Raw genomic sequence first — 27,002 nt, 5'->3', positions numbered from 1 at the left:
GCCAGGAATGGTTGATGAAGGCCTTCAAGGCTCTCCACTTCTGAGGTTACGAGACTGTTATGCTGACCCCAGCTAAAAAACCACAATTAAGTAGCTGGACGTTGGAGGAGAAGTGTCAGGGCTTGCGGTTCACGGATATCAGTACCTGGTTGTTATAAAAATTAATAATTAATCCTTTCCTGCGTGCTGGAGGCCAGCAGCCAGGAGCCTTCAGAGGCCTCGCACGGGGTGACTGGGTGCAGGACCGGCCGTCAGGTGCCTGACAGCCCTGGGCCAGCCCTCCTCTCTGACCCCCGCAGGGCCCCACTGTAAAATGAAGGGCTATAACCGCATGAAAAGTGAATTCACAGCTGAAAAATTCTGCAAAATGTAGTAATACATTTACAATTATGCCTTACGAGAGACTTTAAAGGCCTTCCAGCTGTTCTCCTCCGGCTTCCCAGCAGCTGAGCCAAACTGACTTTCATGGCCCAGCTTGAACTTCGGGCTCCAGACCCATCGGCCTGCTTGTGTGTGTGTGGGGGGGGGGGGGGGGGGGGTGGAGAGTGAGGGGGGTAGGGAGGGAGAGGAGGGGAAAAGAGCAGGGTCACTAGAACCTCTTTCTAATCAGTATGGCTTCTTCGCCCTCCTCCCCAGGGTAATCTGGATGCGGGAGGAGACATGCCGCATGGGTCTTCCATCCACGCACCTCCACAGCACCAGCGTCTCCAGGGCAGAGGGCAGAGGGCAGAGGTCAGAGGGCAGGGCAGCAAGGGGATTCTCGGCGGTATTTTGAACACTCCACCTCGAACACGCCCCAAGCGCTGTCCTTCTTCCAGCCTCTCCTTGGAGAGTGAGCCACACGCGGCATGGAATGGCTCTCTGAGCTTCCAGTACCTGGCTCGGTGGCTGGCATACAGCAGGAGCTTAATAAAGGACTCTGAGACAAATGAATGAGGCTTTCTCCCACGCTTTGCTGAAACCTCCTCATATCCTTCCTCTGCTCCCTCTCTGACAATCCAGGTGTCTCCTCTCTGGATTTCTGCTCAAATTGGACAGACCTCCAACTGAAGCATCACCCCCCACCCCCAGGTTTGTGGCCCCAGCCCCACGCCCCTGTGTCTCTGCTGAGCCCACGAAGACGCTGCCTGTGTGTGCGCTGTCTTACAAGGCAGCAAGGACTCTATCGATCAGCATTACAGATCATCTTTGTTATGCCTGCTTAAAAAAAAATGCTTACACTTGGCCCAGAGGAGCAAAGTTGTGGCCTCTGTTTCCTGTAACGAATCTAATAAATATTGTCACAATCTCCACCTGGTAGGGAGGGTAGTGAGAGAAACCTTCACTAGGCTAATTGACTTTAATTGACTGGTTTGGGGTAAATATTCAGTGAATTCAAAGTTCAACTCTAATGAGCCATTTCGCCTCTCCCGGTGCCCTTGGTAATGAGGCGTCAGGAGGAGTAGCCCTGCTGCGTTGCTCAGGGTTCTGGTGGGGACGGATCCCCAGCTGGTCCCTCCATGGCCCTCTGCTCTGGGTGATTGTCTGTCTGGTCCATGAGCTAGGATGGCCAGTCTGTCCCTGCGGTCCCAGGGACATTTCCTGCTGGCATCCATGGTGGGTGTAACCCTTGGCCTGTTCTCTTGGCACACAGACATGTTCCCAAAAGCTCTGCTGACTCTCAGAGCACGGCTGTAACTCCTATTCAGCCCAAGACCCTTGTGTAGCCCTATGGCCCCAGCCAGATCCTTTTTTATTTTTATTAAAAAATAAATTTTTTTTGGCCACGCCGCACGGCTTGTGGGATCTTAGTTCCCCAACCAGGGATTGAACCCAGGTCCTCAGCAATGAAAGCGCAGAGTCCTAACCACTGGACCGCCAGGGAATTTCCCCCCAGCCAGATTCTTATCGGAACCCTGCCATGGGGACATGAAGCAAGCTGGATCTCTTCCAGTCTCTTCTACATCATGTGGTGCCCAGGGCTTTGGGAATGTCAAACCGGGCACCCTCTTACCCCCGCGCTGCCACAGTTCCCAGCACAGGGCTTCCTCTACCCTAAAACCCTCCCACTGCCAGAGTTCTAAATGGGGACCGGAGCCCAAAGACCCTCTGCTTTTGCCTTTCCCCTCAGTCTATTCAGCTTCCCTCCTCACTCTGGGACTTCCTCCTTGAGCAGGAAGGCCAGCACATCCCCGACCTCGGCCCATCTTCTTCCCACAATTCCCTGGCCAGGCGGGGAGGGCTCTTCTTGCTTCACTTTTCGCCTTGCTATCCCTCACACCCTTGCTGCCAGCATGGTCCATGAACAAGCAGCATCGGTATCACCTGGGACCCTGGTGGAAATGCAGATTCTCAGGCCCCACCCAGACTTACTGAATTGGAATTTGCATTTTAACAAGATGCTCAGGTGATTCGTGTGCACATTATAGTCTGAGAAGCACAACTGCTCACATTACATCATGGGTGCTTTCTGTCTTGTTTGATGTCAGACTCTATAATTTGGTCCTCTTGGCCTGGTTCTTAACATATTAATGGGAGCTCAGCAAGTTTGGGAAATCCTTTTCCTTCTTGCTGAAACCCAACTTCTGAATGCTGCAGACTCAAAAATCTTTCATCAGTGCCTTGGAAGTCACAAGCTGAACAGCGACTTTTTCTTTCCCTCAACATTTTTTTTTGAATTTTTGAATTTTATTTTATTTATTTTCTTATACAGCAGATTCTTATTAGTTATCCATTTTATACATATTAGTGTATACATGTCAATCCCAATCTCCCAAATCATCACACCACCATCACCACCCCCCCTGCCGCTTTCCCCCCGTGGTGTCCATATGTTTGTTCTCTACATTTGTGTCTCAATTTCTGCCCTGCAAACCAGTTCATCTGTACCATTTTTCTAGGTTCCACATATATGCATTAATATACGACATTTGTTTTTCTCTTTCTGACTTACTTCACTCTGTATGACAGTCTCTAGATCCATCCATGTCTCTACAAATGACCCAATTTCGTTCCTTTTTATGGCTGAGTAATATTCCATTGTATATATGTACCACATCTTCTTTATCCATTCATCTGTAGATGGGTACTTAGGTTGCTTCCATGTCCTGGCTATTGTAAATAGTGCTGCAATGAACACTGGGGTGCATGTGTCTTTTTGAATTATGGTTTTCTCTGGGTATATGCCCAGTAGTGGGATTGCTGGGTCATATGGTAATTCTGTTTTTAGTTTTTTAAGGAACCTCCATACTGTTCTCCATAGTGGCTGTATCAATTTACATTCCCACCAACAGTGCAAGAGGGTTCCCCTTTCTCCACACCCTCTCCAGCATTTGTTGTTTGTAGATTTTCTGATGATGCCCATTCTAACTGGTGTGAGGTGATACCTCATTGTAGTTTGATTGCATTTCTCTAATAATTAGTGATGTTGAGCAGCTTTTCATGTGCTTCTTGGCCATCTGTATGTCTTCTTTGGAGAAATGTCTATTTAGGTCTTCTGCTCATTTTTGGATTGGGTTGTTTTTTTAGTATTGAGCTGCATGAGCTGTTTATATATTTTGGAGATTAATCCTTTGTCTGTTGATTCATTTGCAAATATTTTCTCCCATTCTGAGGGTTGTCTTTTCGTCTTGTTTATGGTTTCCTTTGCTATGCAAAAGCTTTTAAGCTTCATTAGGTCCCATTTGTTTATTTTGGTTTTTATTTCCATTGCTCTAAGAGGTGGATCAAAAAAGATCTTGCTGTGATTTATGTCAAAGAGTGTTCTTCCTATGTTTTCCTCTAAGAGTTTTATAGTGTCCGGTCTTATATTTAGGTCTTTAATCCATTTTGAATTTATTTTTGTGTATGGTGTTAGGAAGTGTTCTAATTTCATTCTTTTACATGTAGCTGTCCAGTTTTCCCAGCACCACTTATTGAAGAGACTGTCTTTTCTAGATTGTATATCTTTGCCTCCTTTGTCATAGATTAGTTGACCATAGGGGTGTGGGTTTATCTCTGGGTTTTCTATCCTGTTCCATTGATCTATATTTCTGTGTTTGTGCCAGTACCATATTGTCTTGATTACTGCAGCTTTGTAGTATAGTCTGAAGTCAGGGAGTCTGATTCCTCCAGCTCCGTTTTTTTCCCTCAAGACTACTTTGACTATTTGGGGTCCTTTGTGTCTCCATACAAATTTTAAGATTTTTTGTTCTAGTTCTGTAAAAAATGCCATTGGTAATTTGATAGGGACTGCACTGAATCTGTAGATTGCTTTGGGTAGTATAATCATTTTCACAATATTGATTCTTCTAATCCAACAACATGGTATATCTCTCCATCTGTTTGTATCATCTTTAATTTCTTTCATCAGTATCTTATAGTTTTCTGCATACAGGTCTTTTGTCTCCCGAGGTAAGTTTATTCCTAGGTATTTTATTCTTTTTGTTGCAATGGTGAATGGGAGTGTTTCCTTAATTTCTCTTTCAGATTTTTCATCATTAGTGTATAAGAATGCAAGAGATTTCTGTGCATTAATTTTGTATCCTGCAACTTTACCAAATTCATTGATTAGCTCTAGTAGTTTCCTGGTGGCATCTTTAGGATTCTCTATGTATAGTATCATGTCATCTGCAAACAGTGAGAGTTTTACTTCTTTTCCAATTTGTATTCCTTTTATTTCTTTTCTTCTCTGGCTGTGGCTAGGACTTCCAAAACTATGTAGAATAATAGTGGTGAGAGTTGACATCCTTTTCTTGTTCCTGATCTTAAAGGAAATGCTTTCAGTTTTTCACCATTTAGAATGATGTTTGCTGTGGGTTTCTTGTATATGGCCTTTATTATGTTGAGGTAGGTTCCCTCTATGCCCACTATCTGGAGAGTTTTTAACATAAATGGGTGTTGAATTTTTTCAAAAGCTTTTTCTGCATCTATTGAGATGATCATATGGTTTTTATTCTTCAATTTGTTAATATGGTGTATCACATTGATTGATTTGCGTATATTGAAGAATCTTTGCATCCCTGGGATAAATCCCACTTGATCATGGCGTAAGATCCTTTTAATATGTTGTTGGATTCTGTTTGCTAGTATTTTGTTGAGGATTTTTGCATCTATATTCATCAGTGATATTCGTCTGTAATTTTCTTTTTTTGTAGTATCTTTGTCTGGTTTTGGTATCAGGGTGATGGTGGCCTCATAGAATGAGTTGGGAGTGTTCCTTCCTCTGCAATTTTTTGGAAGAGTTTGAGAAGGATGGGTGTTAGCTCTTCTCTAAATGTTTGATAGAATTCACCTGTGAAGCCATCTGGTCCTGGACTTTTGTTTGTTGGAAGATTTTTAATCACAGTTTCAAATCCATTACTTGTGATTGGTCTGTTCATATTTTCTATTTCTTCCTGGTTCAGTCTTGGAAGGTTATACCTTTCTAAGAATTTGTCCATTTCTTCCAGGTTGTCCATTTTATTGGCACAGAGTTGTCTGTAGTAGTCTCAAGATGCTCTGTATTTCTGTGGTGTCTGTTGTAACTTCTCCTATTTCATTTCTAATTTTATTGATTTGAGTCCTCTCCCTCTTTTTCTTGATGAGCTTGGCTAATGGTTTATCAATTTTTTTACCTTCTCAAAGAACCACCTTTTAGTTTTATTGATCTTTGCTATTGTTTTCTTTGTTTCTATTTCATTTATTTCTGCTCTGATCTTTATGGTTTCTTTCCTTCTGCTAACTTTGGGCTTTGTTTGTTCTTCTTTCTCTAGTTCCTTTAGGTGTAAGGTTAGATTGTTTATTTGAGATTTTTCTTGTTTCTTGAGGTAGGCTTGTATTGCTATAAACTTCCCTCTTAGGACTGCTTTTGCTGCATCCCATAGATTTTGGATCGTCGTGTTTTCATTGTCATTTGTCTCTAGGTATTTTTTGATTTCCTCTTTGACTTCTTCAGTGATCTCTTGGTTATTTAGTAACATATTGTTTAACCTCCATGTGTTTGTATTTTTTACATTTTTTCCCCTGTAATTGATTTCTAATCTCATAACATTGTGGTCAGAAAAGATGCTTGATATGATTTCAATTTTCTTAAATTTACTGAGGCTTGATTTGTGACCCAAGATGTGATCTATCCTGGAGAATGTTCCATGTGCACTTGAGAAGAAAGTGTAATCTGCTGTTTTTGTATGGAATGTCCTATAAATATCAATTAAATCTACCTGGTCTATTGTGTCATTTAAAGCTTTTGTTTCCTTATTAATTTTCTGTGTGGATGATCTGTCCATTGGTGTCAGTGAGCTGTTAAAGTCCCCCACTATTATTGTGTTACTGTTGATTTCCTCCTTTATAGCTGTTAGCAGTGCCTTATGTATTGTGGTGCCTCCTATGTTGGGTGCATATATGTTTATAATTGTTATTTCTTCTTCTCAGATTGTACCGTTGATCATTATGTAGTGTCCTTCCTTGTCTCTTGTAGCATTCTTTATTTTAAAGTCTATTTTATCTGATATGAGTATTACTACTCCAGCTTTCTTTTGATTTCCTTTTGCATGGAATATCTTTTTTCATCCCCTCACTTTCAGTCTGTATGTGTCCCTATGTCTGAAGTGGGTCACTTGTAGACAGCATATATATGGATCTTGTTTTTGTATCCATTCAACAAGCCTGTGTCTTTTGGTTGGAGCATTTAATCCATTCACGTTTAAGGTAATTATCGATATGTATGTTCCTATGACCATTTTCTTAATTGTTTTGTGTTTGTTTTTGTAGGTCCTTTTCTTCTCTTGTGTTTCCCACTTAGAGAAGTTCCTTTAGCATTTGTTGTAGAGCTGGTTTGGTAACGCTGAATTCTCTTAGCTTTTGCTTGTCTGTAAAGCTTTTGATTTCTCCATCGAATCTGAATGAGATCCTTGCCAGGTAGAGTAATATTGGTTGTAGGTTCTTCTCTTTCATTGCTTTAAATATGTCATGCCACTCCCTTCTGGCTTGTAAAGTTTCTGCTGAGAAATCAGCTGTTAACCTTATGGTAGTTCCCTTGTATGTTATTTGTCATTTTTCCCTTGCTGCTTTCCATAATTTTTCTTTGTCTTTAATTTTTGCCAACTTGATTACTATGTGTCTCGGCGTGTTTCTCCTTGAGTTTATCCTGTATGGCACTCTCTGCTCTTCCTGGACTTGGGTGGCTCTTTCCTGTCCCATGTTAGGGAAGTTTTCAACTCTAATCTCTTCAAATATTTTCTCAGGTCCTTTCTCTCTCTTCTCCTTCTGGGACCTCTATAATGCGAATGTTATTGCATTTAATGTTGCCCCAGAGGTCTCTTAGGCTGTCTTCATTTCTTTTCATTCTTTTTTCTTTATTCTGTTCTGCAGCAAGAATTCCACCATTCTGTCTTCCACGTCACTTATCCATTCTTCTGCCTCAGTTATTCTGCTATTGATTCCTTCTAGTGTATTTTTCATTTCAGTTATTGTATTGTTCATCTCTGTTTGTTCTTTAATTCTTCTAGGTCTTTGTTAAACATTTCTTGCACCTTCTCAATCTTTGCCGCCATTCTTTTTCTAAGGTCCTGGATCATCTTCACTATCATTATTCTGAATTCTTTTTCTGGAATTTGCCTATCTCCACTTCATTTAGTTGTTTTTCTGGGGGTTTATCTTGTTCCTTCATCTGGTACATAGCCCTCTGCTTTTCATCTTGTCTCACTTTCTGTGAATGTGGTTTTTGTTCCACAGGCTGCAGGATTGTAGTTCTTCTTGCTTCTGCTGTCTGCTCTCTGGTGGATGAGGCTATCTAAGAGGCTTGTGCAAGCTTCCTGATGGGAGGGACTGGTGGTGTCTCTCAACATTCTTACTGTAACAGTCCTGATCCTCCCCAAGGCATGCTTCTTGAAAATAGGGGTGAGGAAAGAGGCAATGTTACAGGACTGTGAAAGAGAAAAACATAGTATTTCAAATACTGCTCTCCCAGTTATCACAGCTTTCACTGACTCAAGCTTGGGTGATGCCAGCTTCCCACATGGGGGGTAGAGGGTCCTCTTCACAAGGGTGCAAAGGGGGGATCCTCTCACCTTAGCACCCCGATGGCCCCACATTTCCTGAGCAAGCAGACTGCCTTTATTTTCTAGGCCAATAGGGGATAACCAAGCCTTTTCTCCCTTTTGTTTTGGCTGCTAGGAAGTTTAAAGTCAAATTTGTGGCCCAAAAATGCTAAGTGTTTAATTATGTGCAATCCTCACACTGAACCCATTCCTGGCTCCATCCTTCTTCTTTAATTTTAATGTATGCATTTTATTTTCTTATAAGCCACTTTAAAATCTTTCCTGAAGTCAGGGGAAATAAATTCATGGGCAGGTACAATTCTAGGTCCCTGACTACAGTTTGTCCCACTTAATCTTTTTTTTTTTTAAATGAGATGCTGGTGTTTTTATTTTTATTTATTTATTTATTTATTTTGGCTGTGTTGGGTCTTTGTTGCTGTGTGCAGGCTTTCTCTATTCGCATTGAGTGGGGGCTACTCTTTGTTGCGGTGTACGGGTTTCTCATTGCAGTGGCTTCTCCTGTTGCGGAGCACGGGCTCTAGGCACGTGGGCTTCAGTAGTTGTGGCATGTGGGCTCAGTACTTGTGGCTCGCAGGATCTAAAGCACAGGCTCAGTAGTTGTGGCACACGGGCTTTGTTGCTCTGCAGCATGTGGGAACTTCCCGGACCAGGGCTCAAACCCATGTCCCCTACATGGGCAGCCAGCTTCTTAACCACTGCACCACCAAGGAAGTCCCTGTCCCACTTAATCTTTTTTCCAGATGAGGAAACTGAAGCTCAGAGAGGTTAAACAAACAGGCCAAAGGCAGGGCCCTTGCTGAGTGTCTAAGTGAGGCTCTCAGCTCTCTGTGTTCAGAGTTGACCCCCAGTAGGAAGCCCTTGGTTGTGGTTCTCTTGGCAGGTGGGCCAACATTGTGCTGAGAAGGAGCAGAGGGGAGATTCATGTCAGATTTGTTCCAAACCCTGGGACTCTCCATCAAGCATCACGGGGATTTGCCCAGCATGCTCTGGGGCAGCCAGCCCTGCTTGAGAGGATTCCTTTTGCTGGGTCCACCATTTCCCTAGTCAATTGACCAAGGAGGTTCTCAAGGGCCAAGCTGCGGCCAGTGATTCTGTGACTGGAGCAGGTGAACTGCCGTGTGGGAATAAGTATTTCAAAGGTGTGTGCCAGCCTCATCCCCGAGGCCCCAAGTATTTGAGACGGGGCTGTGTTCTCCAGATGCTGGGTACTCCATGTATGCTGTTTTCCTCGACTCGAGCTAAGGCTGCCTTCCTAGGAAGAATTTGGGATAAATGCAAAAGCTGACACAAAGGAGCTATTCAGAAAAGAATGAAGAGAGTTTATATGCACCAAAAGGAAAGGGTTATTGCTAACTGAAAAAAGCAAATAAAAGAGCAGTACATGTATTAAGATCCTATGTGTGAGTGTGTCTTAAACACACATACTCAGATAGATACATATATGTAGACGCACACACACCACAGACCTCCATACACAGAGATTCCCCACTCGAAAGCCCCTCCCAACCCTGCCACACACAGGAAGTTTAGAAGGAAACACCAAACACCAAACTGTTAACAGCTGCTTCTGGAAAGAGAGACAGAAAGTGGGATCATGGATGAGAGAACTTCTACTTTTTAACTTTTACTATATATACTTCCATATTGTTAGAATCTTTTTTTTTACTGTTGATTTCTCCACTTTAAAAAAATGCAAGTTAACAGAATGCTCTTGAAAAATTTGTTGGAAACCAATGATATAATTAAGCTAGGAACTACTTACATATATAATTAGGAACTGCTTATATGCTCCAAAAACTATAAATCATAAATGCAGAGAAAATGTAGTTTATCAAAGGGCTGAAAACAGAAATAACAAGAAAACATTTTTTAATGGATTAGAATACCACAAAAGGACAAAGACCAAATTTACAATTTACAAAAATAAATCTAAGTTAGATGAATTCCTCCATTAAAGGACAGAGACGTTTAGACTGTGTTTAAAAAAAAAAAACAACCTAATTATATGCTGTTTATCAGAAACTTATTTAGCAAAATTGCAATAAAATTTATAAGTAAACATAACAAAAGTATTTTATGCAAATGCAACTAACAAGAAACAATACCAATATCAGTGACAGTATACTGATTGTGAACAATATCAATGTCAGACAAAACTTAATTTTTACAAACATCTTTACACAAAGAGAACCATTTTACTAACAGGGATATAATTCTCAAAGCTGAAACTCTCATAAACCTTTAAGTGACAAATAACACTATCTCAATGTATTGAAGGGAAAGGTGTTAGAAATAGGAGAAGAAACAGAAAAACAATAGCAGTGAAAGATTTTGACACATTTTGAGTTTTTAACAAACTAAACAGATGAATAATAAGCAAGGACATAATTAAATATGCATATCAAAAGATATACATTCTGTATCAGTCAGGGTTGTCCAGAGAAAACTAACCATCATGTCTTAAAAAGAACATAGATTTTTTTTTGTCTCCTGTAATTCATAGAATGTTTCACTGGTCACATACTAAGCTGCAAAGAAAAATCACATTCTAAAATCTGGTCACAATCTCTGAACAAAATGCAATGGACATATTGTTAGGATTTTTTACATTGATGCTATCACTTCATAATTCAAGGACTTTAAAAACAAATGTATTGAATAAAATCAACCGCTGTGAACATTTCCTGTGAATGTGTGGCTACGATTAAGGAGCACCCAGTGGCATCGAGAGGGCCAGCACGTTGTCTCAAGAGAAAGTCGGGGCAGGTGGGAGGAGGGGGGGTTTCCTTCCTGGCTGGGTGTCAAGTGATGGGCAGCCTTGGATGTCTAGGGTTTCAGTAGCTCCAGCAGAGCTGCAGAGCCTCAGAGCCCTGGCTGTGGCCATGGTGTCAGAAATGTAGGCGGAGCCTTGGTGGAGGTAAGCAAGGGTGCCCCTACCGGCGCCTCTGAGTACGGTGTTGAACCCAGCCTTTCAGATGTGGGAGGTTCCCAGGTCGCTGACCTCTGCCCTTCCAGTGTGGGGTGAGCCGGGGTTACAGGGAAGGCGGGCCCTCACACACCCATGGATTCCATCAGCTTTCATCATCCTGCTCGCTGCGCAGTCCATCCATCCAATATGGATCCATATTTTCCCAGCCACCAAGTCCAATGAATGATAATCCTTTCTTGCTGGAACGTAGACGTTCTCTCCATTCTTTTCTAATCAGCTTCCTTGCATCATCTTTTGCTTTCATCCTCAGTTCATTCTGGGAGGGCAGCCTTACCTGGAGTCTTTGAGGGATATGGGCTTTATCCTGGAAGGAAAGTCACCTGGAAACAAAGTATCTCCAGGGAGGACAGGCCTGAGTAAGGTGGCCCTGGAGAAGATGCTGAGGAAAGAGGGGAAGGCCTGGGGTCCTGTAAGGGTCACTGGAGAACCCCCTCTTGGGCACCCCCTCCCGGAACAGTAACCTGTCTCCCCAGGCAAGCAGGTCTGAAAGGCCCCTGGACCCTAACCATGCCGGCTCAGCATCATTCAAGTGTCTTGGGTAAGGCTATGGGTTATCACCCTTAACTCATCATTAGGGGAAACTAGATGGTTTGGGGACAAAGGTAAACTTTTGCTGTCTTCCAGAGACAGGCAGTAGAGGGTTATAGTCAAGAGTATGAACTTTGGAGTCAGAAATATTTCAGAAGCCAACCGTGCTTCTTCCCAGCTGTGATCTCTGCGCCTCAGTTCCCCCGTGTAGAATGTGACACTGATGATGTCAACTTCTCAGGGGGTGTTGTGAGGACTGAATGAAATAATGAGAATAAGGCATTTAATCAAGGCCCACGTGCAATCTCTCAGTAGCAAACCAATTGCACGGGCTGTGCGGACAGGGTGGGCTTTCCGGTCTAACAGACCCATGGTGCCACCTTGTGGCTGCTGTCTCTCAGAGCATCTGGTTACTCTTTCTCAAATCCAATGACCCTTTTTCAAATGCCTACAAGCAGGCTGTGCTTGGTGAAACTCATTATTGTTTAAACAATAAAAGACTGTAATGGTAAGTATGGTGTTGATGTCATGCAACGCACCTTAGAAATATCTTAGAAAGTGATGCTGAAGAAACATCATTTGGGAGGACTCTCCCGTCTCCCCCGTCAAAGAAATCCTCTTCTTAGATTATGGCCATCGTTACCCAAATACCCTCAGATGTTCCGAGCTTTAGGGGTGGAGAAGCATAAGCAAATAAAAACATCTCTCCTCAGTTTCCAAGCTTCTGCCCGCTTTCAAGTCCTGCCCTATCACAGCTCCCAGTCATGTTCAACTTTCCCCTCCCCTACTGATATCTCCTCCCCGACAACATGCCCCACTCAGACCTCCCTTTTCCTTTTCTCCTCCACCCCACTTCAACACTAATGACCACCTCTTCTAAAATTGCATCCCCCGAATCCCTCCGCTCCTTTCCTGCTTCATTCCTCTCCGTGGCACTCAGCACCGACTCCCCCTACTTGTTTCTTCTTTGTTTACTATCTTGCCCCATTTGAACAGCACCTCCCTGAGGGCAGGGATTTTAGTCTTTCTTCCTTGCTGTAACTTCAGCACCATAAACAGTGCCTCGCTGTAGTAGGTGCTCAGTAATTGTTGGTTGGTTGATTGAAGGAAGGAATGAAAGCAAAGGTGGCGTCTTAGACAGGGGAAACTAGAGAAGCTCTGCATGCCACAGGATTAAAAACGGAAAGAAACCTTATTTCCTAAGGTAGGAAAGGAGTTTCCTAAAGAAAGGGCTGGTTTCACAAGTGTGGGTCCAGTGCAGTCACATAGGCCTCACATGTAGAAGGAGCTGGCATTCAGAAGGGTCCACCTGGAGTCTAATGCTCTGTGCTTGCAGTTTTGAAATTCATACTGTGTTGCCGAATTCGTGTTTTGTAAGTCAAGTCCAATGGGGCAGGGGCGCAGGTATGGGCTCAGGGCCTCGGCTCACATGGTCCCGCCTCCTGCCCGCTGCCAGTTCCCCCACCCCTGGGGCACCGGGCCCCATCCAGCCTCCCACACTCTGTTCCCAGAGGGACGTCAGCATGGGAAGGGGAAGGGTGCCCAGAAGTATCTCGGGACAGGGGATGGCGGCAGCTGCCTCCCAATGCCTTTCCCCCCTCCTGGGCTGGCAGCCCCATAGCATGGCTGGTGGGCAGCCAGCTAGGGGCCTTATCTTGGCAGGGGCGATCCGGGCACCTCGATCAAGGTACAAAGAAAGTCCCAGCTTGGAGGTGTAAGATCCTTGGGGGGACCTATCTGCTGCAGTGGAGGCTGTGGGCTCGACTTCTCCAAACCGGCAGTGTGTAGGGCAGGCGCCAGAGTCACGCGTCCCCAGGCACCTGTCACAGGCACGTGTGTGTGTCTCTTCTGGCCAGCTTGAGTCGCAAAATATGAATTACATAATTTCAGTGATTCCACAGATGAGCTAAATGTGCTGCTACTTGCATTTAAAACTGGCATCACACTACATAAAAGATGAATAGTAAAGTTCATGCTAATAATTTAAAATTTCAATTTGTTTACTTATAAAATTAAATACCAAATAACACCACAATAAGCAGAGAGACCTTGGAAGGACAAGGCTTTATATATACCTTTATTTTTATCTATTTATTTATAAACTTTATTTTTGGCTGCATCGTGTCTTCGTTGCTGTGCGCGGGCTTTCTCTAGTTACAGCGAGTGGGGGCTACTCTTCGCTGCGGTGCGCGGGCTTCTCATGGCGGTGGCTTCTCTTGTTGCGGAGCATGGGCTCTAGGCGCGCGGGCTTCAGTAGTTGTGACACTCGGGCTCAGTAGTTGTGGCTCGTGGGCTCTAGAGCGCAGACTCAGTAGTTGTGGCACACGGGCTTAGCTGCTCCGCGGCATGTGGGATCTTCCCGGACCAGGGCTCAAATCCGTGTCCCGTGCATTGGCAGGCGGATTCTTAACCACTGTGCCACCAGGGAAGTCCCATATGTACCTTTAATGGTACTTGTTTCCTGCTTTTTGAACCACATTTTTATTTTGCACTGGGCCCTGCAAGTTATACTCAACATTTACATCAAAGTGGTTCTGTTAGGATTAATCTGTGGGTATACCATAAAGGCCTGGTAATCAGTTTCTGATTGTATTTCGATAATATTATATCTCTGATAGAACTACGTTATCAACTGTGTAATAAACCTATAATAAAGTAGCTAATAAAGGAGCTATTTCTTCCCATTTATGACATTATAACCCTTCATAACTTGGTCTTATTTCATTAAGCTAAAAGGATTAGCATTGCCAGGAAAACATCACATGAAAATATGTGATGGGCACAGCAAGGACTGCTAATTCATATTAAAAGTCAGACATGTAAAAAAAAAATCCATCAAAACCAAAATAAATTTCCTTCAAGGGTGGGGTATATTCCAACAGGTTTCAGCGGAGATCAGGTTTCTCAGGCGTGGTACTCTGACGTTTAGCTGTGGGGCCGTCCTGTGCACTATAGGATGTTTAGCAGCATCCCTGGCCTCTGCCCACTAGATGCCAGTAGCACCCTCCCTCCGATCATAACAGTTAAAAATATCTCCAGACATTGCAAATATACCCTGGGGGGCAAAACTGCCCCCATAAGAACCACTGGCTTAGGTGGACAAATGAGATGGGTAGTAAAGTGACGTACGGCTCTTGCAAGCGTCACATTCTCTTCCCTACCCTCCAACGCCTAAATATCATAAACACAGACTCCCTCCAACTAAGATCAACAAATACAAGCGACATGAATACAGGAAAACTAAAGAATTCTTTTATTTAGTGAAAAAAGAGTAGGCAAATGACAGACAGCTCACATACTGTTAAACAGAATAAAAAGGGAAAAAAAAGAGTTAGAGACATCATAGTGATGGAGTTTCACAGAAGGTGACAGATTTAAACTACAGAGCAAGGGGATATTTATAAGAGAGATGTCAAGGTATTAGTGACCAATCTATATCCAATTAGGTTTTCTCTAAGCTCAAGAACATTTAAAACCTCAGACTTAAATTTTAACTCTAGACGTGACAATTGTAAGCACACCACTTCAGTCCCTTAAAACTTGTCAGTAAGTGCTGCTCCTGGGTAAATATCTTTTTCTAATATTATTTCCCCACCCCAACATATAGAACATAACATTTCATGTTCCAGTAGTAATCACACACAGGATTAAAAACCCAACCGGCCAAGAAAGTGTTATTCTTTCTATGAAGCGTTCTTTACAAAAGAAAGAAAAATGAAAGGGGTGGACATTGGTACAATTCTTGCTGAAGAACAGCAAGAGTAATACCAAACCACCCTGCTTACTATAGAAAAGGCACGGCTCGCGGAACCAAGTATACAGGCTACAGCAGTCGAATACCCATCTCGAAAGGGCTGGCAACATTAAGTACCATACACAGGTCTGTGTCTCTGTGTCAGGCTAGCGCATGCCCAGGATCTGTCTGCTTTTCAGTTGGTAAGTTTGTTCAATGTCTGACAGGGCTTGAGCGCGAAGCTGAGCAGCATGAAGCCTTTTTTTCAGGTCCTTGCACTTGGATTTGGAGGTGAGCTGATTCTCAGAATTCTCACTCCTCATGACATTCTCCTTACTCTCCCCACTGAAATGAACTTTCTTCTTCATTATCGAGGATGTAAGATCAAAAAGTTCTTTAGAAAGAAAAAAGAAAAAGGTTTTTGAGTTTCATGAACAGGAGATGAACTCCTCCATACTTATCAAACTTACTGAAATACTTATTGTCAGTTTGCATGTGAAATCTGGGTACCTGTTTATTCTCTCTGGGATAGGAGTGTTAAACAAAATTCAACTGAGCAAATATTAAAGATCTCACTGGCTTTATTCAATGATTCATAAATTGGGCAGCATCCCATCCAGAAGACAGAAAGGAGTTCCAAGGAGCTGTACAAAAGGAAAGGCTTTTATAGGTAGAAGGGGGCGGGACAAGGAAGTTACACCAGAAAAGAGGGGATTGTCTGTGGCAAGGTCACCTTCCTTCAGGGGACAGCAGGGTTCTATCAGGCAGATGACCTCTCTAGTGCTGACCAGGTAATTCCAGATCGACTGGTTTAAGATTCCATTCCTGAGAGAGGCTGAAACTGCCATTAAGTTAGGTATTAAGTCCTGATTTGGTGACGTTTGGTGACCAGTGACTCCATTTTGGACCTGTTGTCTCTTTTTTTAACAGGTTAGGGGCATGAGGTTGGCAGAAATCAATCAGCCTTTTAATCTATAGCCAAAAATCAAGGAACCTATGTTTTATTCTCGCAACAATCAACATTCCTCTTAAGGTTAAATGCACTGAAGATTATGGGCCACAATATAAAACTTCTGGAAATCAATGTTATTTATCTCTATTCTTGAAAGCAAGTGCCATTCTACCTAGAACACATTACTTCCAGAAAAGTATGGAAGCAGAAGCTCTTTCTCATAGCGAGCACCTACAGTTTTGGCTAAATACTTAAGAACACATTTTAAAGCGGCTTAACTGACCAGAAACTTGTTCCAAGAAGAACCTAAGCAAGATTCAGCATGGTAAAAGTAAATTGAGTGAACTGTACTTTTAGCATGAAAAAAATAATAATTTACTTAAAGTGGCTACACTATTAGGAACTGACAACTATTTGGGGGTTGGGGACTTGAAGGTTTGAATTCTAGAACCTTTTTGTTTTTCCTTTGTGTTCATTTAAAGGAAATATGTTCAAATATTTACTGAGCTCATTGTATGGGCCGTTGTGGACCAAACAAAGGCCCTATTGTGGTAGGAGGAGATAGACCATAAACAAATAAACAAGCCCATATGAGGAATATTTGAGGATGGTATGTGCTGTGAAGGAAATTAACATGGAGAGAGGGAGACAGAGGTGCCATGGGTGTTTGCAGTGATGAAGCCGCATAATAAGGTGACTTCTGAGCAGAGACCTGATGAGAGTGAGGAAGTAAGAAGTCACATGACTATCTAGAGCCGAATGTTCCAGTCCAAAGAAACGGAGACGCCCTGAGGGAGGAGCAGCTGCACAGAGAAACGCTGCCCTCCGACTGTCCCAACTTCCTACTTCATACGCTGCTTCTCTGCAAAGCATTTTAGGAGATTGCTTTTAGGCCTCAACTCCATTGTTTCAAATAGATCCACATTTATTACCACAAACACCTATATGTTTGTAAACAGACAGTGTAAACCGTAAATCCTACTAATAAGACAGTTTTATAAGAAAGTGTTTAAAAAAAGAATTAGTATTTCATTAAATAGACTAACTAGAGCTTTTAAAAAGATGCTGTTGCTTACTGTGGTGATCTCAATTTATTTGTTTTCCTCATGTCTGAATTTTATAGCCCAAGGATGGGGAGAGGATATTTCCAACTGTCTTGAGTTCACAAGGGCACCCCCTCTCCACTGCTTTGTTGTTTTTCTTAGGGCTCTAACATGCTCAGTACTTTAAAATATCTCCTACCCACACTGGACACCATTCCCACAGCTCATTTTAAGTAAGTCTTTGCCGTGATTCGCATACCGGTAGATTCTTCTACCTACGTATCCTACGAAGTGAAACACATCATCCTTCACCAGCTCTTCTCACCCTTTGCTCAAAGACTCTCAGGGCAAGATGTAAATAAACTCTTTAACTGGGAGAGCCGTCCCCAACAGGGCCTTCAATATAATTCTCGGCAACGGGCTTGATGCATGACACTTACCCAGATAAAAATTCCTCCTCACTCTATCACAGTAATCATGATTTAAGTCTAGTTTATCTTTATGGATGGCAGTGTGGAATCTAAGAAAAGCTGAAATAAATATTATAAGAATACTGAAATGGTAGATAGCAGTATTGAGAAAAAAGATATTTACTTCCATCACTAGTTTCATTTGTTTCCATCACTTATTACAGAGCATATGTAGATAGATATTAAGCAATCACATTTTGACAAACACGTTTCAATTGGAACGGGTCTTAGCAAAGATCCAAAAGTGATGGCCTATTCTACAGTTGGTTTATCACACCTTTTAAGCCATACTTTCTATGAAGGATGTGGCAAATATGAGTTGGTCGTGTGGTAATAGTAAAATGCTAGGATTTTCACTTGAAAATGGAGATAAATGTAGTTTTGAAAATATACCCAGAGAAAAATCTGAAAGGCACAGCATTTTTTTAAAATGACCTAGTTTTTAAAAATAAATATCAAATACTGAACACACAGTCTGATAAAGCTAATAAAACCGAAGATGAAATCATCCTGACTCATTGCCTCATGTCTCTGATCACAGTTAAGTCAGTCATTGCTAAAACAGAATTCTTATCTCCACTGAAACGCATATATTCAATTAACTCCATCATAAAATTCAAGACTCCGGAAATTTAAAGGGCTGCCAAAGCCACCTTCGGGGCAACACGGGTGCCCATTTCCTCATTTGTGGCACCAACTTCTGTTCTCTGAGCTGGTTCACATACCTGGACCACCCGCCAGAGAGAGGAACTTCTGGTCCTTCAGCAGGCTGTAATTCTTCAACAGACTTTCTGCTCTGGCCAGCTTGTTCTCTGCCAGTCTCTCACGAACACAAAGCTCACGTTCCTTCTCTTTGAGAAGGGAATGGAACGAGAAAGAAAGAAATTAACAAGTGGCTCTGGGTATAAACAATTCACATTTGGTAATCTTACCGCTTTTCCTTATCGCTAAGGCTAACAGCCTGGCCTCCGATGAGTCACGTTTTGTGCAGGGTTTCCTACTGTTTACTCCAGCCAACCGGACTGTTCCCGCTTCAGAATGCAGTGTGGTTAGTATGTCGTATGTTGTCTTAGGTTTTCCCCTAAGGACCGGCTTAAGCACAAGGGCAAAGTCAGCTTCACCCTTTGGTTGTGATGTGTGGGAATAACTCACGGGGGAAAACAAAGAGCTACTGCCATCCCCGCTCTCCGCGGAGAAGGGGCAACAGTTCATTTTCCGGGCGTTACCCGGCTGCACGGTACAAACCCTTCTCCCTCTGGGTGAATGACAGCACCCAAACAGAAGGGAAAAATCCACAGCTCAGTTAGGTGGTACTTCTTTAGATCAGTAACGAAGTCTATTATTTATTCATGGCCCAGCATTCAGAGAGTTCAGATTTCAGCTGCTATGTGAAATTACAAAACACTGGGGAAAGTTTTAATGAAATGTTTTTGGTTGTTTGTTTTTTGTGGGTTTTGTTTTTTTTTTTTTAGAGAATTCTTTTGACAGAAGAGACAAAGATTTTCAGGTAAGCACAGGCTGTACCTCCCACAGAGAGCATATCTCACAGTACTAGACAATTATCATTAAGAAGTAAAACATTAACAAACGCATTTAGATGCTTTATAAGTACGTTTAAATAGAAAAACACTTATGAAGTCTGCATTGGCATAGAGCTGCAGAAGCGAGATCGGGTGAGCCACGAGGGGGGAAGAAGACAGTCGCAGCCCGTCTCTTATCCCTCGATGTCAAAATGCAGAGCTGCACTGCTTCTGCTGCCTTGCAGAATCCTAAGACCTGGGTAGCAGCTCTCACTTTAGTGGAGTAGACAGAGTTTCAACATCAAAAACTCATTAGCACCCAGTCCGTCAATACCCATCAGAGTATTTAAATATCTTGTACCCACATCCTCTGTGGAACTGCCCAAATACATCTAGTCTTACACACTGTAGGATTTCAGACCCGGGCTGTGTTGGAGCAGCGTATCAGAAGGGAGAAGCGCTGGCCAATTCTAAGACCTTCTCTACAATGGGAAACCTCAGGGTCCGTATATGAAGAAAGATAAAGAAAAGAGTGACTCTACAGTACGGTGTGATGGCTACTGTGCTGGGCTGTCACAGCTAGGGCCCGACAATGTGACGACCACAGCTGATCTCAGAGAAAGAGGCTCAACACGAAGGTGCAGCAAGCTTGATGTGCATATCTTGGTTTCGCAAGTATTTATAAAAACATTCTAACAGAACATAGACGTGAGGTCCTCTATTCAGATGGGTTTCCACATACATTAGAATAAGCTTCCTGGAGTTCTCTGTGCCTCACCCCCACTCAGACTTACGCTCCAGGCTTTCTTCCCTTGCTCTGAGGGCTTGCTCCCGCTCCTGTAACTGTATTTCCTTCAGTTTCAGCTCACTCAACACAGGGCTGGAGTCCTGCAGCTTTCCTGGTTCTCCTAATCGCCGCCTTCTTCTCTCAGGATTTCTCCTTTGCTCTTCTGCAACCAAGTCTGCTATCAAAGGATTCTCAAGAATTTCTTCAACAGAAGGTCGATGGTAATCCTGGGAAAAAAATATTCAGTGTTACAGGCACACTTCATAATGGACTACTCATCCTGAAAGAGCAGTTACATTTAAAACAGCATATATTTCCAAGGCAATGGGTCTTTTTGTTGTTGTTGTTGTTGCATAGCATTATAGTTCAACATCTGTATACACTACAGAGTGATCACCACCACAAGCTCAGTTACCATCCATCACCATGCAACTGACCCCCTTTGCCCATTTTGCCCATTCTCCCCCCGCAACACACACACATGGGTCTTAAACACCTGAAAAATAAGTTCACTGGTGGCTTTAACTCATGAGGTTCTGGGTCCACAAAATAATGCAGATTTTAACTTACCTGTGTTCCCCTTTTAACCTAAGAAGGCTCAATCCCTGTGCTGTGCTGGGTAGCATTGCTAGGGTCGGTCTGTTTCAGGGCACGTACCGCCCTTGCATCTCTAAACTACATTAAGCAGGATGCTCTCTCACCGACCTTCAATCCTCTTACTTCACCTGAATCCTTCCTTCTCTTTGAACTCCCACAGCATTTAACTCTGTTCTTACACAGCCTGATCCCTAGGACATCTCCCTCCCCATCCCACTGCCAGATTTTTTTCTACATAATCTCTTTATTTCCCCTCTCCCCTTTTTAGCCAGCCCTCCCCCACCATTCCCATCTCTAATGATCTCTAATCTCTCAGAGCTAGAGGCAGAGTAATAAGGTCTTATTATTCCTGGCCCCTTCCTGTACCACCTGCCACTTTGAGGTAGGCAAGGACAAGGGGAACTGAGGATTTGGATCCTTCTTGCAATCTTTCCTTGCTACCAACCATCTGTTAGCATGGCAGAGAGTGGGAGGAGACATAAAGAAAGCACAGAAGGCAGGCCAGCAATGTGCCAAGGATACATGTTTTCACTCTTGGTAACAGTAGATTTAGCTAAAGAAATATATTTAATGTTTCTTTAGACTCATTGCTCCACGAGAGCATACACTGCAAAACTTAACTGAGAGATGGAAACATACAATATATCATCTTATAAACTTTACCTTTAAATTTAACATCCTTGTAATAATGTCATTTAATTCATCAGAGTAACGATATGGAATTCGCCTGAATTTGCCTTCTCTGATCTTCCCAGCTAGTTCTTTCTGGTTGAAAGCTGTAAATGGAGGCCTGGGGAAAAAAAATTTTTTTTAAATGTAAAAATGAAAATATATAATAAGAAACAAACCAAAAGCAGAGTTTAAGGTTCAGTTTGTATTTATGTTTCTACTTCTGGGATCTTCTGTAGCTAAGTTTCCCAACCTTGGCACTACTGACGTTTGGAGCCATACGATTCTGTTACGGGGACTGTCCTGTGCATTGTTTAGTATGTTTTGCAGCATCACTGACCTCTGTCCGTTAGATGCCAGTAGCTATCCCTAGCTGTGACAACTAAAATGTCTCCAGACATTGTCAAATGTCCCATGGGAGGCAAAACTGGGGGGCAAAATTCCCCTTCGCTGGTTGAGAACCACTGCTCTACAGAATACTTTAGAAGGGAAAAAACAGAAAGAAAAAAGGGAAAGAATCAGAGCTCTTTCCTGTCCAAACCCTAGACTGCTTCTCTAGATCTTTATTTCATTTCTTTCACAGGCTTGACCTATATGCTCTCCCCTTGAGCTAAGCTCAGTCTAACAGAGAAACATCTAACCAGGTTAGAAGCTTGAACAAGTCTAGATCCAGCCTCAGGGATTATATTATTAATTTGTAAATAATTTTTTTTAACCTGTCCATCTACCTTAATTTTAACCCATGGTATGATTCTTTCAGACTTGAATGTGCACGGATGCTCAAAAAGCTGAACCCGGTGAAAGGTGACAAATCTCTCTAAGTGTAAACCTCAGAATAAAAATCTGTCTTCATTTTACTTACATTAATGCACACAATTCATACAGCAAACAACCTAGTGACCAGATATCTGACTTCTCATTGTAGGACATGTGATTCATTTGTTCCTTAAGGGGGAAAAAAAGGTAAGAAAATAGGGGTTTAAAGTTCATTTTGTTTTAAAACTTATAAAATTAGTCCTGAGACAAAAATGGAACCTTAAAGTTTGGTAATATTCACTCAAGGAAAAGAAAGGAACAGATTTTATATCTATAACAAAAATTTCAAATACAAAAGGCTGATTCCTCTTACATTAGATCTTGTATCATAACAACAAAAAGATGGTACTTTATATTTTATATTCAAATTTATAATGGAAAAAAGGCAATGGTCTTATCCTAATACACTTTGTCATATATAATTCATTCACTTATTTTTCATTCACAAATATTTATTATGTTACTACAGGCAAGGCACTGGCAAGTTAAAGGTGAACATGAGATATCTCTACCCTCTACCCTCAAAGAATTCATAATCTAGAAACTCCATTTTAAAAGAACCAGAGAAAATTCTAGAATAACATCTAGCCCACATTTAAATGAATATAGACATAAATGGTTAATTGAATCATTCATTTATATATTTTTCCCTTAGTCCACTGTATATACCACAATAGTAACTAATATTCTCACTTCCTGTTTTAATTGTTTGCCCTTCTTCCACACGTACAGTAACAACAGTCCACCATGGCTCTTATTCTCAACAGAAGGCACAGAGGCAAGTACTGTACTGAAATCTTCAGGAGTCTTCTTAGTAATTTAAAGTCCAACAGGGGAGTCTGGTACCACTTCCTGACAATCAATCCCATAGGGAAGGCTAAACTGATCTATTTACAAGGGCAGGAGGGAACAGGAACAAAAGAATTGTGCAGGTTTCAAATTTTCCAAGAACCACCTCTGGATAATTTTCCTTTATATCAAAGGCTTTCTATTTGGAATTTGATCCAGTGAGAAAATGACACTGCTCTGGCCATGTCTAATCTGAGTCAAAAACAAAATCACTAATTTACAAAGTTTTACACTGTAGTCAGATTGGTTAACATAACTGAAAAAGATTGAGAAAATCCTGAAAATGTTTGTGAACAGCTAAAAAAATAAATCTCTCTCCATCTTTATCCGCTCATCTTTCATATACAACACATTGGTGCTATCACTTATTGATTCAAGCTTTTCAAAAGTCACTAGAGAGCCATAAACAGTTCATACCCTTCGACCCAGAAATTTCATTTCAAGAGCTAAACACCAAGGAAATAACCAAAAAGGAAGAAAGAATAATTCATACAAAGACATGCATAGCAGTGCTCCTTAGAATGGTGAGACATTTTGGAAACAAAATATTCAGCAACTGAGGAAACAGGTAAATGGGTGGACTCTGCAGCTCCACTGTAGGAAAAGGCAATAAAAAAAGAATAAGTACAAAAAGTTAACACTGCAAAAATATGTTGTCAGAAGTGAGTGAGTCTCCTGAGCCCTGAATCTCCATGCACAAGAATCATCTAGAAGGTCTGTTAAAATACAAAGTCCAAAAAAGAAAGTGGTGGAGGACAAACAAATAAAAAAAAAGTTGAGTGCAAAGACCTGTCCAGAGATCCAAATTCACTGGATTTGGGGCTCAGGACTCTGCATTTTAAACAATCACCCCAGATGAGTTCCAGCTGGTGTCCAGGACCTATGGCACTTTGGGAAGTGCTGCTCTTGAGGGCAGAGACAAAACCTATCTCATCTTTGTGATCCCAGAGCTTAGCACTTGGTAGTCATTCAATGAAAGCTTGATTTATATTGCTAATACAGGAACTTAATGGTCTGGTGGTCCATTTGGGAAAATATAAATTTAAAATAAAACAGTATTGTTAATTCTTGCCTATTGGATATTACTAAACAAACAAAAAGCTCAATTTCCCTGCAGTTGAGTGCTTAGCATTAAGATGTTTAAAAAGCATCTAAATTCTGAAATACTTACAGGAGACATATAATAAGGTGTGCCAACAAATGTTTTTGCAAAACTCGTATCGTGGTTTAATATCCTAGCTAACCCAAAGTCTCCAAGCTTAACGTTTTGCTTGCCATCCAGGAAAACATTGGCTGGTTTCAGATCCCGATGCAGCACAGTATGACCACCATCACTTCGTCTGTGACATTCCTTTAGGGCCAGAGTCAACTGAGTCATCACTCGAAGAACAAACTCTTCATCCAAGTATTGTCTGAAATCAAAGCAGTTATATAGCCTATAACTTCTGAATAAAACCATTACAAAGATGGGATGATGTGAATTATCTAGTTTTCAAAGTGTACACATAGGGAAATAAATTGATATGAAATATGGGTGCTGACGTACCAGGGATTTTCTAAAGTACCATGGACCCACCAAACAAACACCAGAAGACTCTTCCCCATTACTAAGTACTCTGTCCCTGATCCTAATACAGGATGCTTAACAGAAGCAAAACTAGGCCCATTTAAGAGATTTTACCTTTCCTTGGTCCCCTTGGCAATTGCACTAGCCAGGTCCCCTCCTTCGCAATATTCCATTACAATGTACAGTGTTGTGTTGGTTCGGTCAATAATTCTATCATAGTATCGGACGATGTTTGGATGCTTCAGCTCACGAAGTAAATTCACTTCAGAAACAAGCATGTATTTCTCAGCTTCTGTCATGGAGCCATAGTCCAGTTCCTTCCAAACTAAGATCTGAAATAAAAATTTCCAAGGTACAAATAAACTCATTATACTCAAAACCTTTTTAAAAACTTTTTAAAATTACTTCTCTAGTAAGTAGATCATACAGTGACATCATCTAATGTAGTTCAATGAACCTAAGGACCCCTGAGTTTACTTCCATAATCTTCCCCTAATTTTTCAGGAATAAATGATGCAACACAGGGTGATGAGGTACATTAGGCCTCCCCCAACCCCCTAACCTCCGTTGCTTAGTCAAAGCTGGTCAAAGCTGGGGCAGAGGTGGTCAAAGTCCTCGAGCATTCCAAGTCAAGATTTCCAAGGTAAGAGAACTTAGTAAAGGTCCTTCCGTCAGAGCCAATTTCCTCTCCATTGTTTCTTTGTGTAAAGTCTACCTACACACCTTGGGAAATCTGAATCCAACAATCTGAATAATGGGTATTTTAAATGAATTCTGACTACAAGACATAAAAGTTCGAGGTGCTGATGGTCATGACTGAGAGGGCTCTTCTTCTCTAAAAATAGCTCAGGAGTCAGCTAGCTGTCACCAACTGAAGGCCCTTAGCAGGTCAAATTGGGGAAAAGGAAGAAAATGGAAGAGAAAGGAAAAAAGATAGAAAAAATATATATATATAACATAAATATATAAAAATGTGCAGTCCCATGTAAATAGCAAAAGCGGTGTTATGTATTTGACAATATTCTATTTGGCACATTCTATTAACTTTATTTAAAAATTAAGGACAGATTCACAAATGAAAAATAAAAAAAAAGGAAAAAGGGACACAGTTTCCCATCCCTTGAGAGACCCAGGACCGACACAGACCTGGGGGGAGATGGCTGACTCTTCTGAGCACCCTGCCTTCCAGACGCACAGCCCCAGGCCCCTCGCTTCCCTTCGGCGGCAGAGGGCGCGCCCCCCGCAGTTTGCAAAACCGCGGCGGGGGCGGAGACAGGCGCCGAGCCCGCGCTCACCTTGCCGTCGCTCTTCCTCCGGATTTTCTGGCAGCGGCCGTAGGAGCCCGTGCCGATGGTGTACAGCACCTCGTAGTCCTCCGCCCGAGTCGGCATGGCCGGACCCGCGCAGGACACCTGAACGTCGCACCACCGTCGCGGAGATGCAGCCACAGAGTCGGAGACCTCAAGCCACCGCGCCAGGCAGCCCCAGTCTCCAGCCCTGTTTAACCGTCGCGGGCCCCCGCCTCGCAGTCTATTGGCCTGCGGTAAGGCCGCTTCGCCTCTCTGATTGGCTAAGAAGAACACAACACCCTGGGCATCTTGGGAAAAGAAGCTAGGCAACCGCGTCAGCGTCCGTGTCGGCGTCTGCTTCCGACCTCTCGGGAGAAAGGGGCGGAGCTAAAACTAAAGAGAGGGCGGGAGACCGAAAGCAGCAGTGTCAGGTGGTTCCCTGCCACCCTGCCACCCTATTCCTCTGGCTGAGGTCGCCAAGGCAACCGAAGTCCAGAGACCTCTCTTCAGACTTTTCTGCTCACTGCCTCAACCAGTCGCCTTTGCACTCTGACCTCTCACCCAACCCATTCTCTGCACACGCCCTCCTCTCTCAGGTTCCTGAGCCCGGGGCAGGGTCACGCCAAAGTCTGGGTGAGAGCTGAGTACAGAGGTGAAAAGGACTGTCTCTCCCTGAAGGGTGCGCGAATAAGTGCTGACAGTGCTGCGGAACTGTGTGAAGTGCTTGCGGGACAAGCACTTTACATGTATTGTCTCGTTTATAAAGCAGGAATTGGCGTTATTTCCAATGAGGAAATGGAAGCACAGGAAGGTTATAGTATTTGCTTAGGTCCAACATCCAGGAAGAGAAGAATAAATGCAAAAACAGTGGATACTCATAGTAATGATTTAAAGTTCACACATGACTTTAGGATGTAGTCCTCATAGAGAGACTATATCTTTGAACACCAAACTTAGAGGCCTGTTTAACATGCAGAGGATGTGTACAAAACCTCAAGGTGGAATATGGAAGTCCCTGATGTTTTGGAATACCCAGGAGAATATGGTGGCTGTAAGGCAGAGAGAGGTTTACCTTTAAGACTCCTACAAATTTTTTTTTTATTAGAAAAGACTACCAAATAGGTTATCAGGGGTGCCAAACACATAGTTGATTGACAATAAATGCAGCCTTCTCTGGGCATGCACAGAGACCAACA

The 27,002-nt window shown here is 42.5% G+C and overlaps 1 protein-coding gene across 1 annotated transcript; it reads right to left on the bottom strand.

Moving 5' to 3' along the window:
- Positions 1 to 14,745: 14,745 nt before the first annotated feature.
- On the bottom strand, positions 14,746 to 26,029 carry NEK2 (NIMA related kinase 2). Its single transcript, XM_036841691.1, has 8 exons — positions 25,813 to 26,029; positions 24,632 to 24,849; positions 24,122 to 24,362; positions 22,148 to 22,230; positions 21,280 to 21,406; positions 20,027 to 20,246; positions 18,438 to 18,563; positions 14,746 to 15,641 (listed from the first exon to the last, which is right to left on the bottom strand). Exons 1-8 carry the CDS (start codon positions 25,906 to 25,908, stop codon positions 15,415 to 15,417), a joined length of 1,338 nt encoding a protein of 445 aa, XP_036697586.1. The 5' UTR covers positions 25,909 to 26,029; the 3' UTR covers positions 14,746 to 15,414.
- Positions 26,030 to 27,002: the final 973 nt, after the last annotated feature.

Source organism: Balaenoptera musculus, chromosome 1 (assembly GCF_009873245.2).
Source record: "Balaenoptera musculus isolate JJ_BM4_2016_0621 chromosome 1, mBalMus1.pri.v3, whole genome shotgun sequence".
NCBI lineage: Eukaryota > Metazoa > Chordata > Mammalia > Artiodactyla > Balaenopteridae > Balaenoptera > Balaenoptera musculus.
This window is presented reverse-complemented; position numbering and strand designations above follow the sequence as displayed.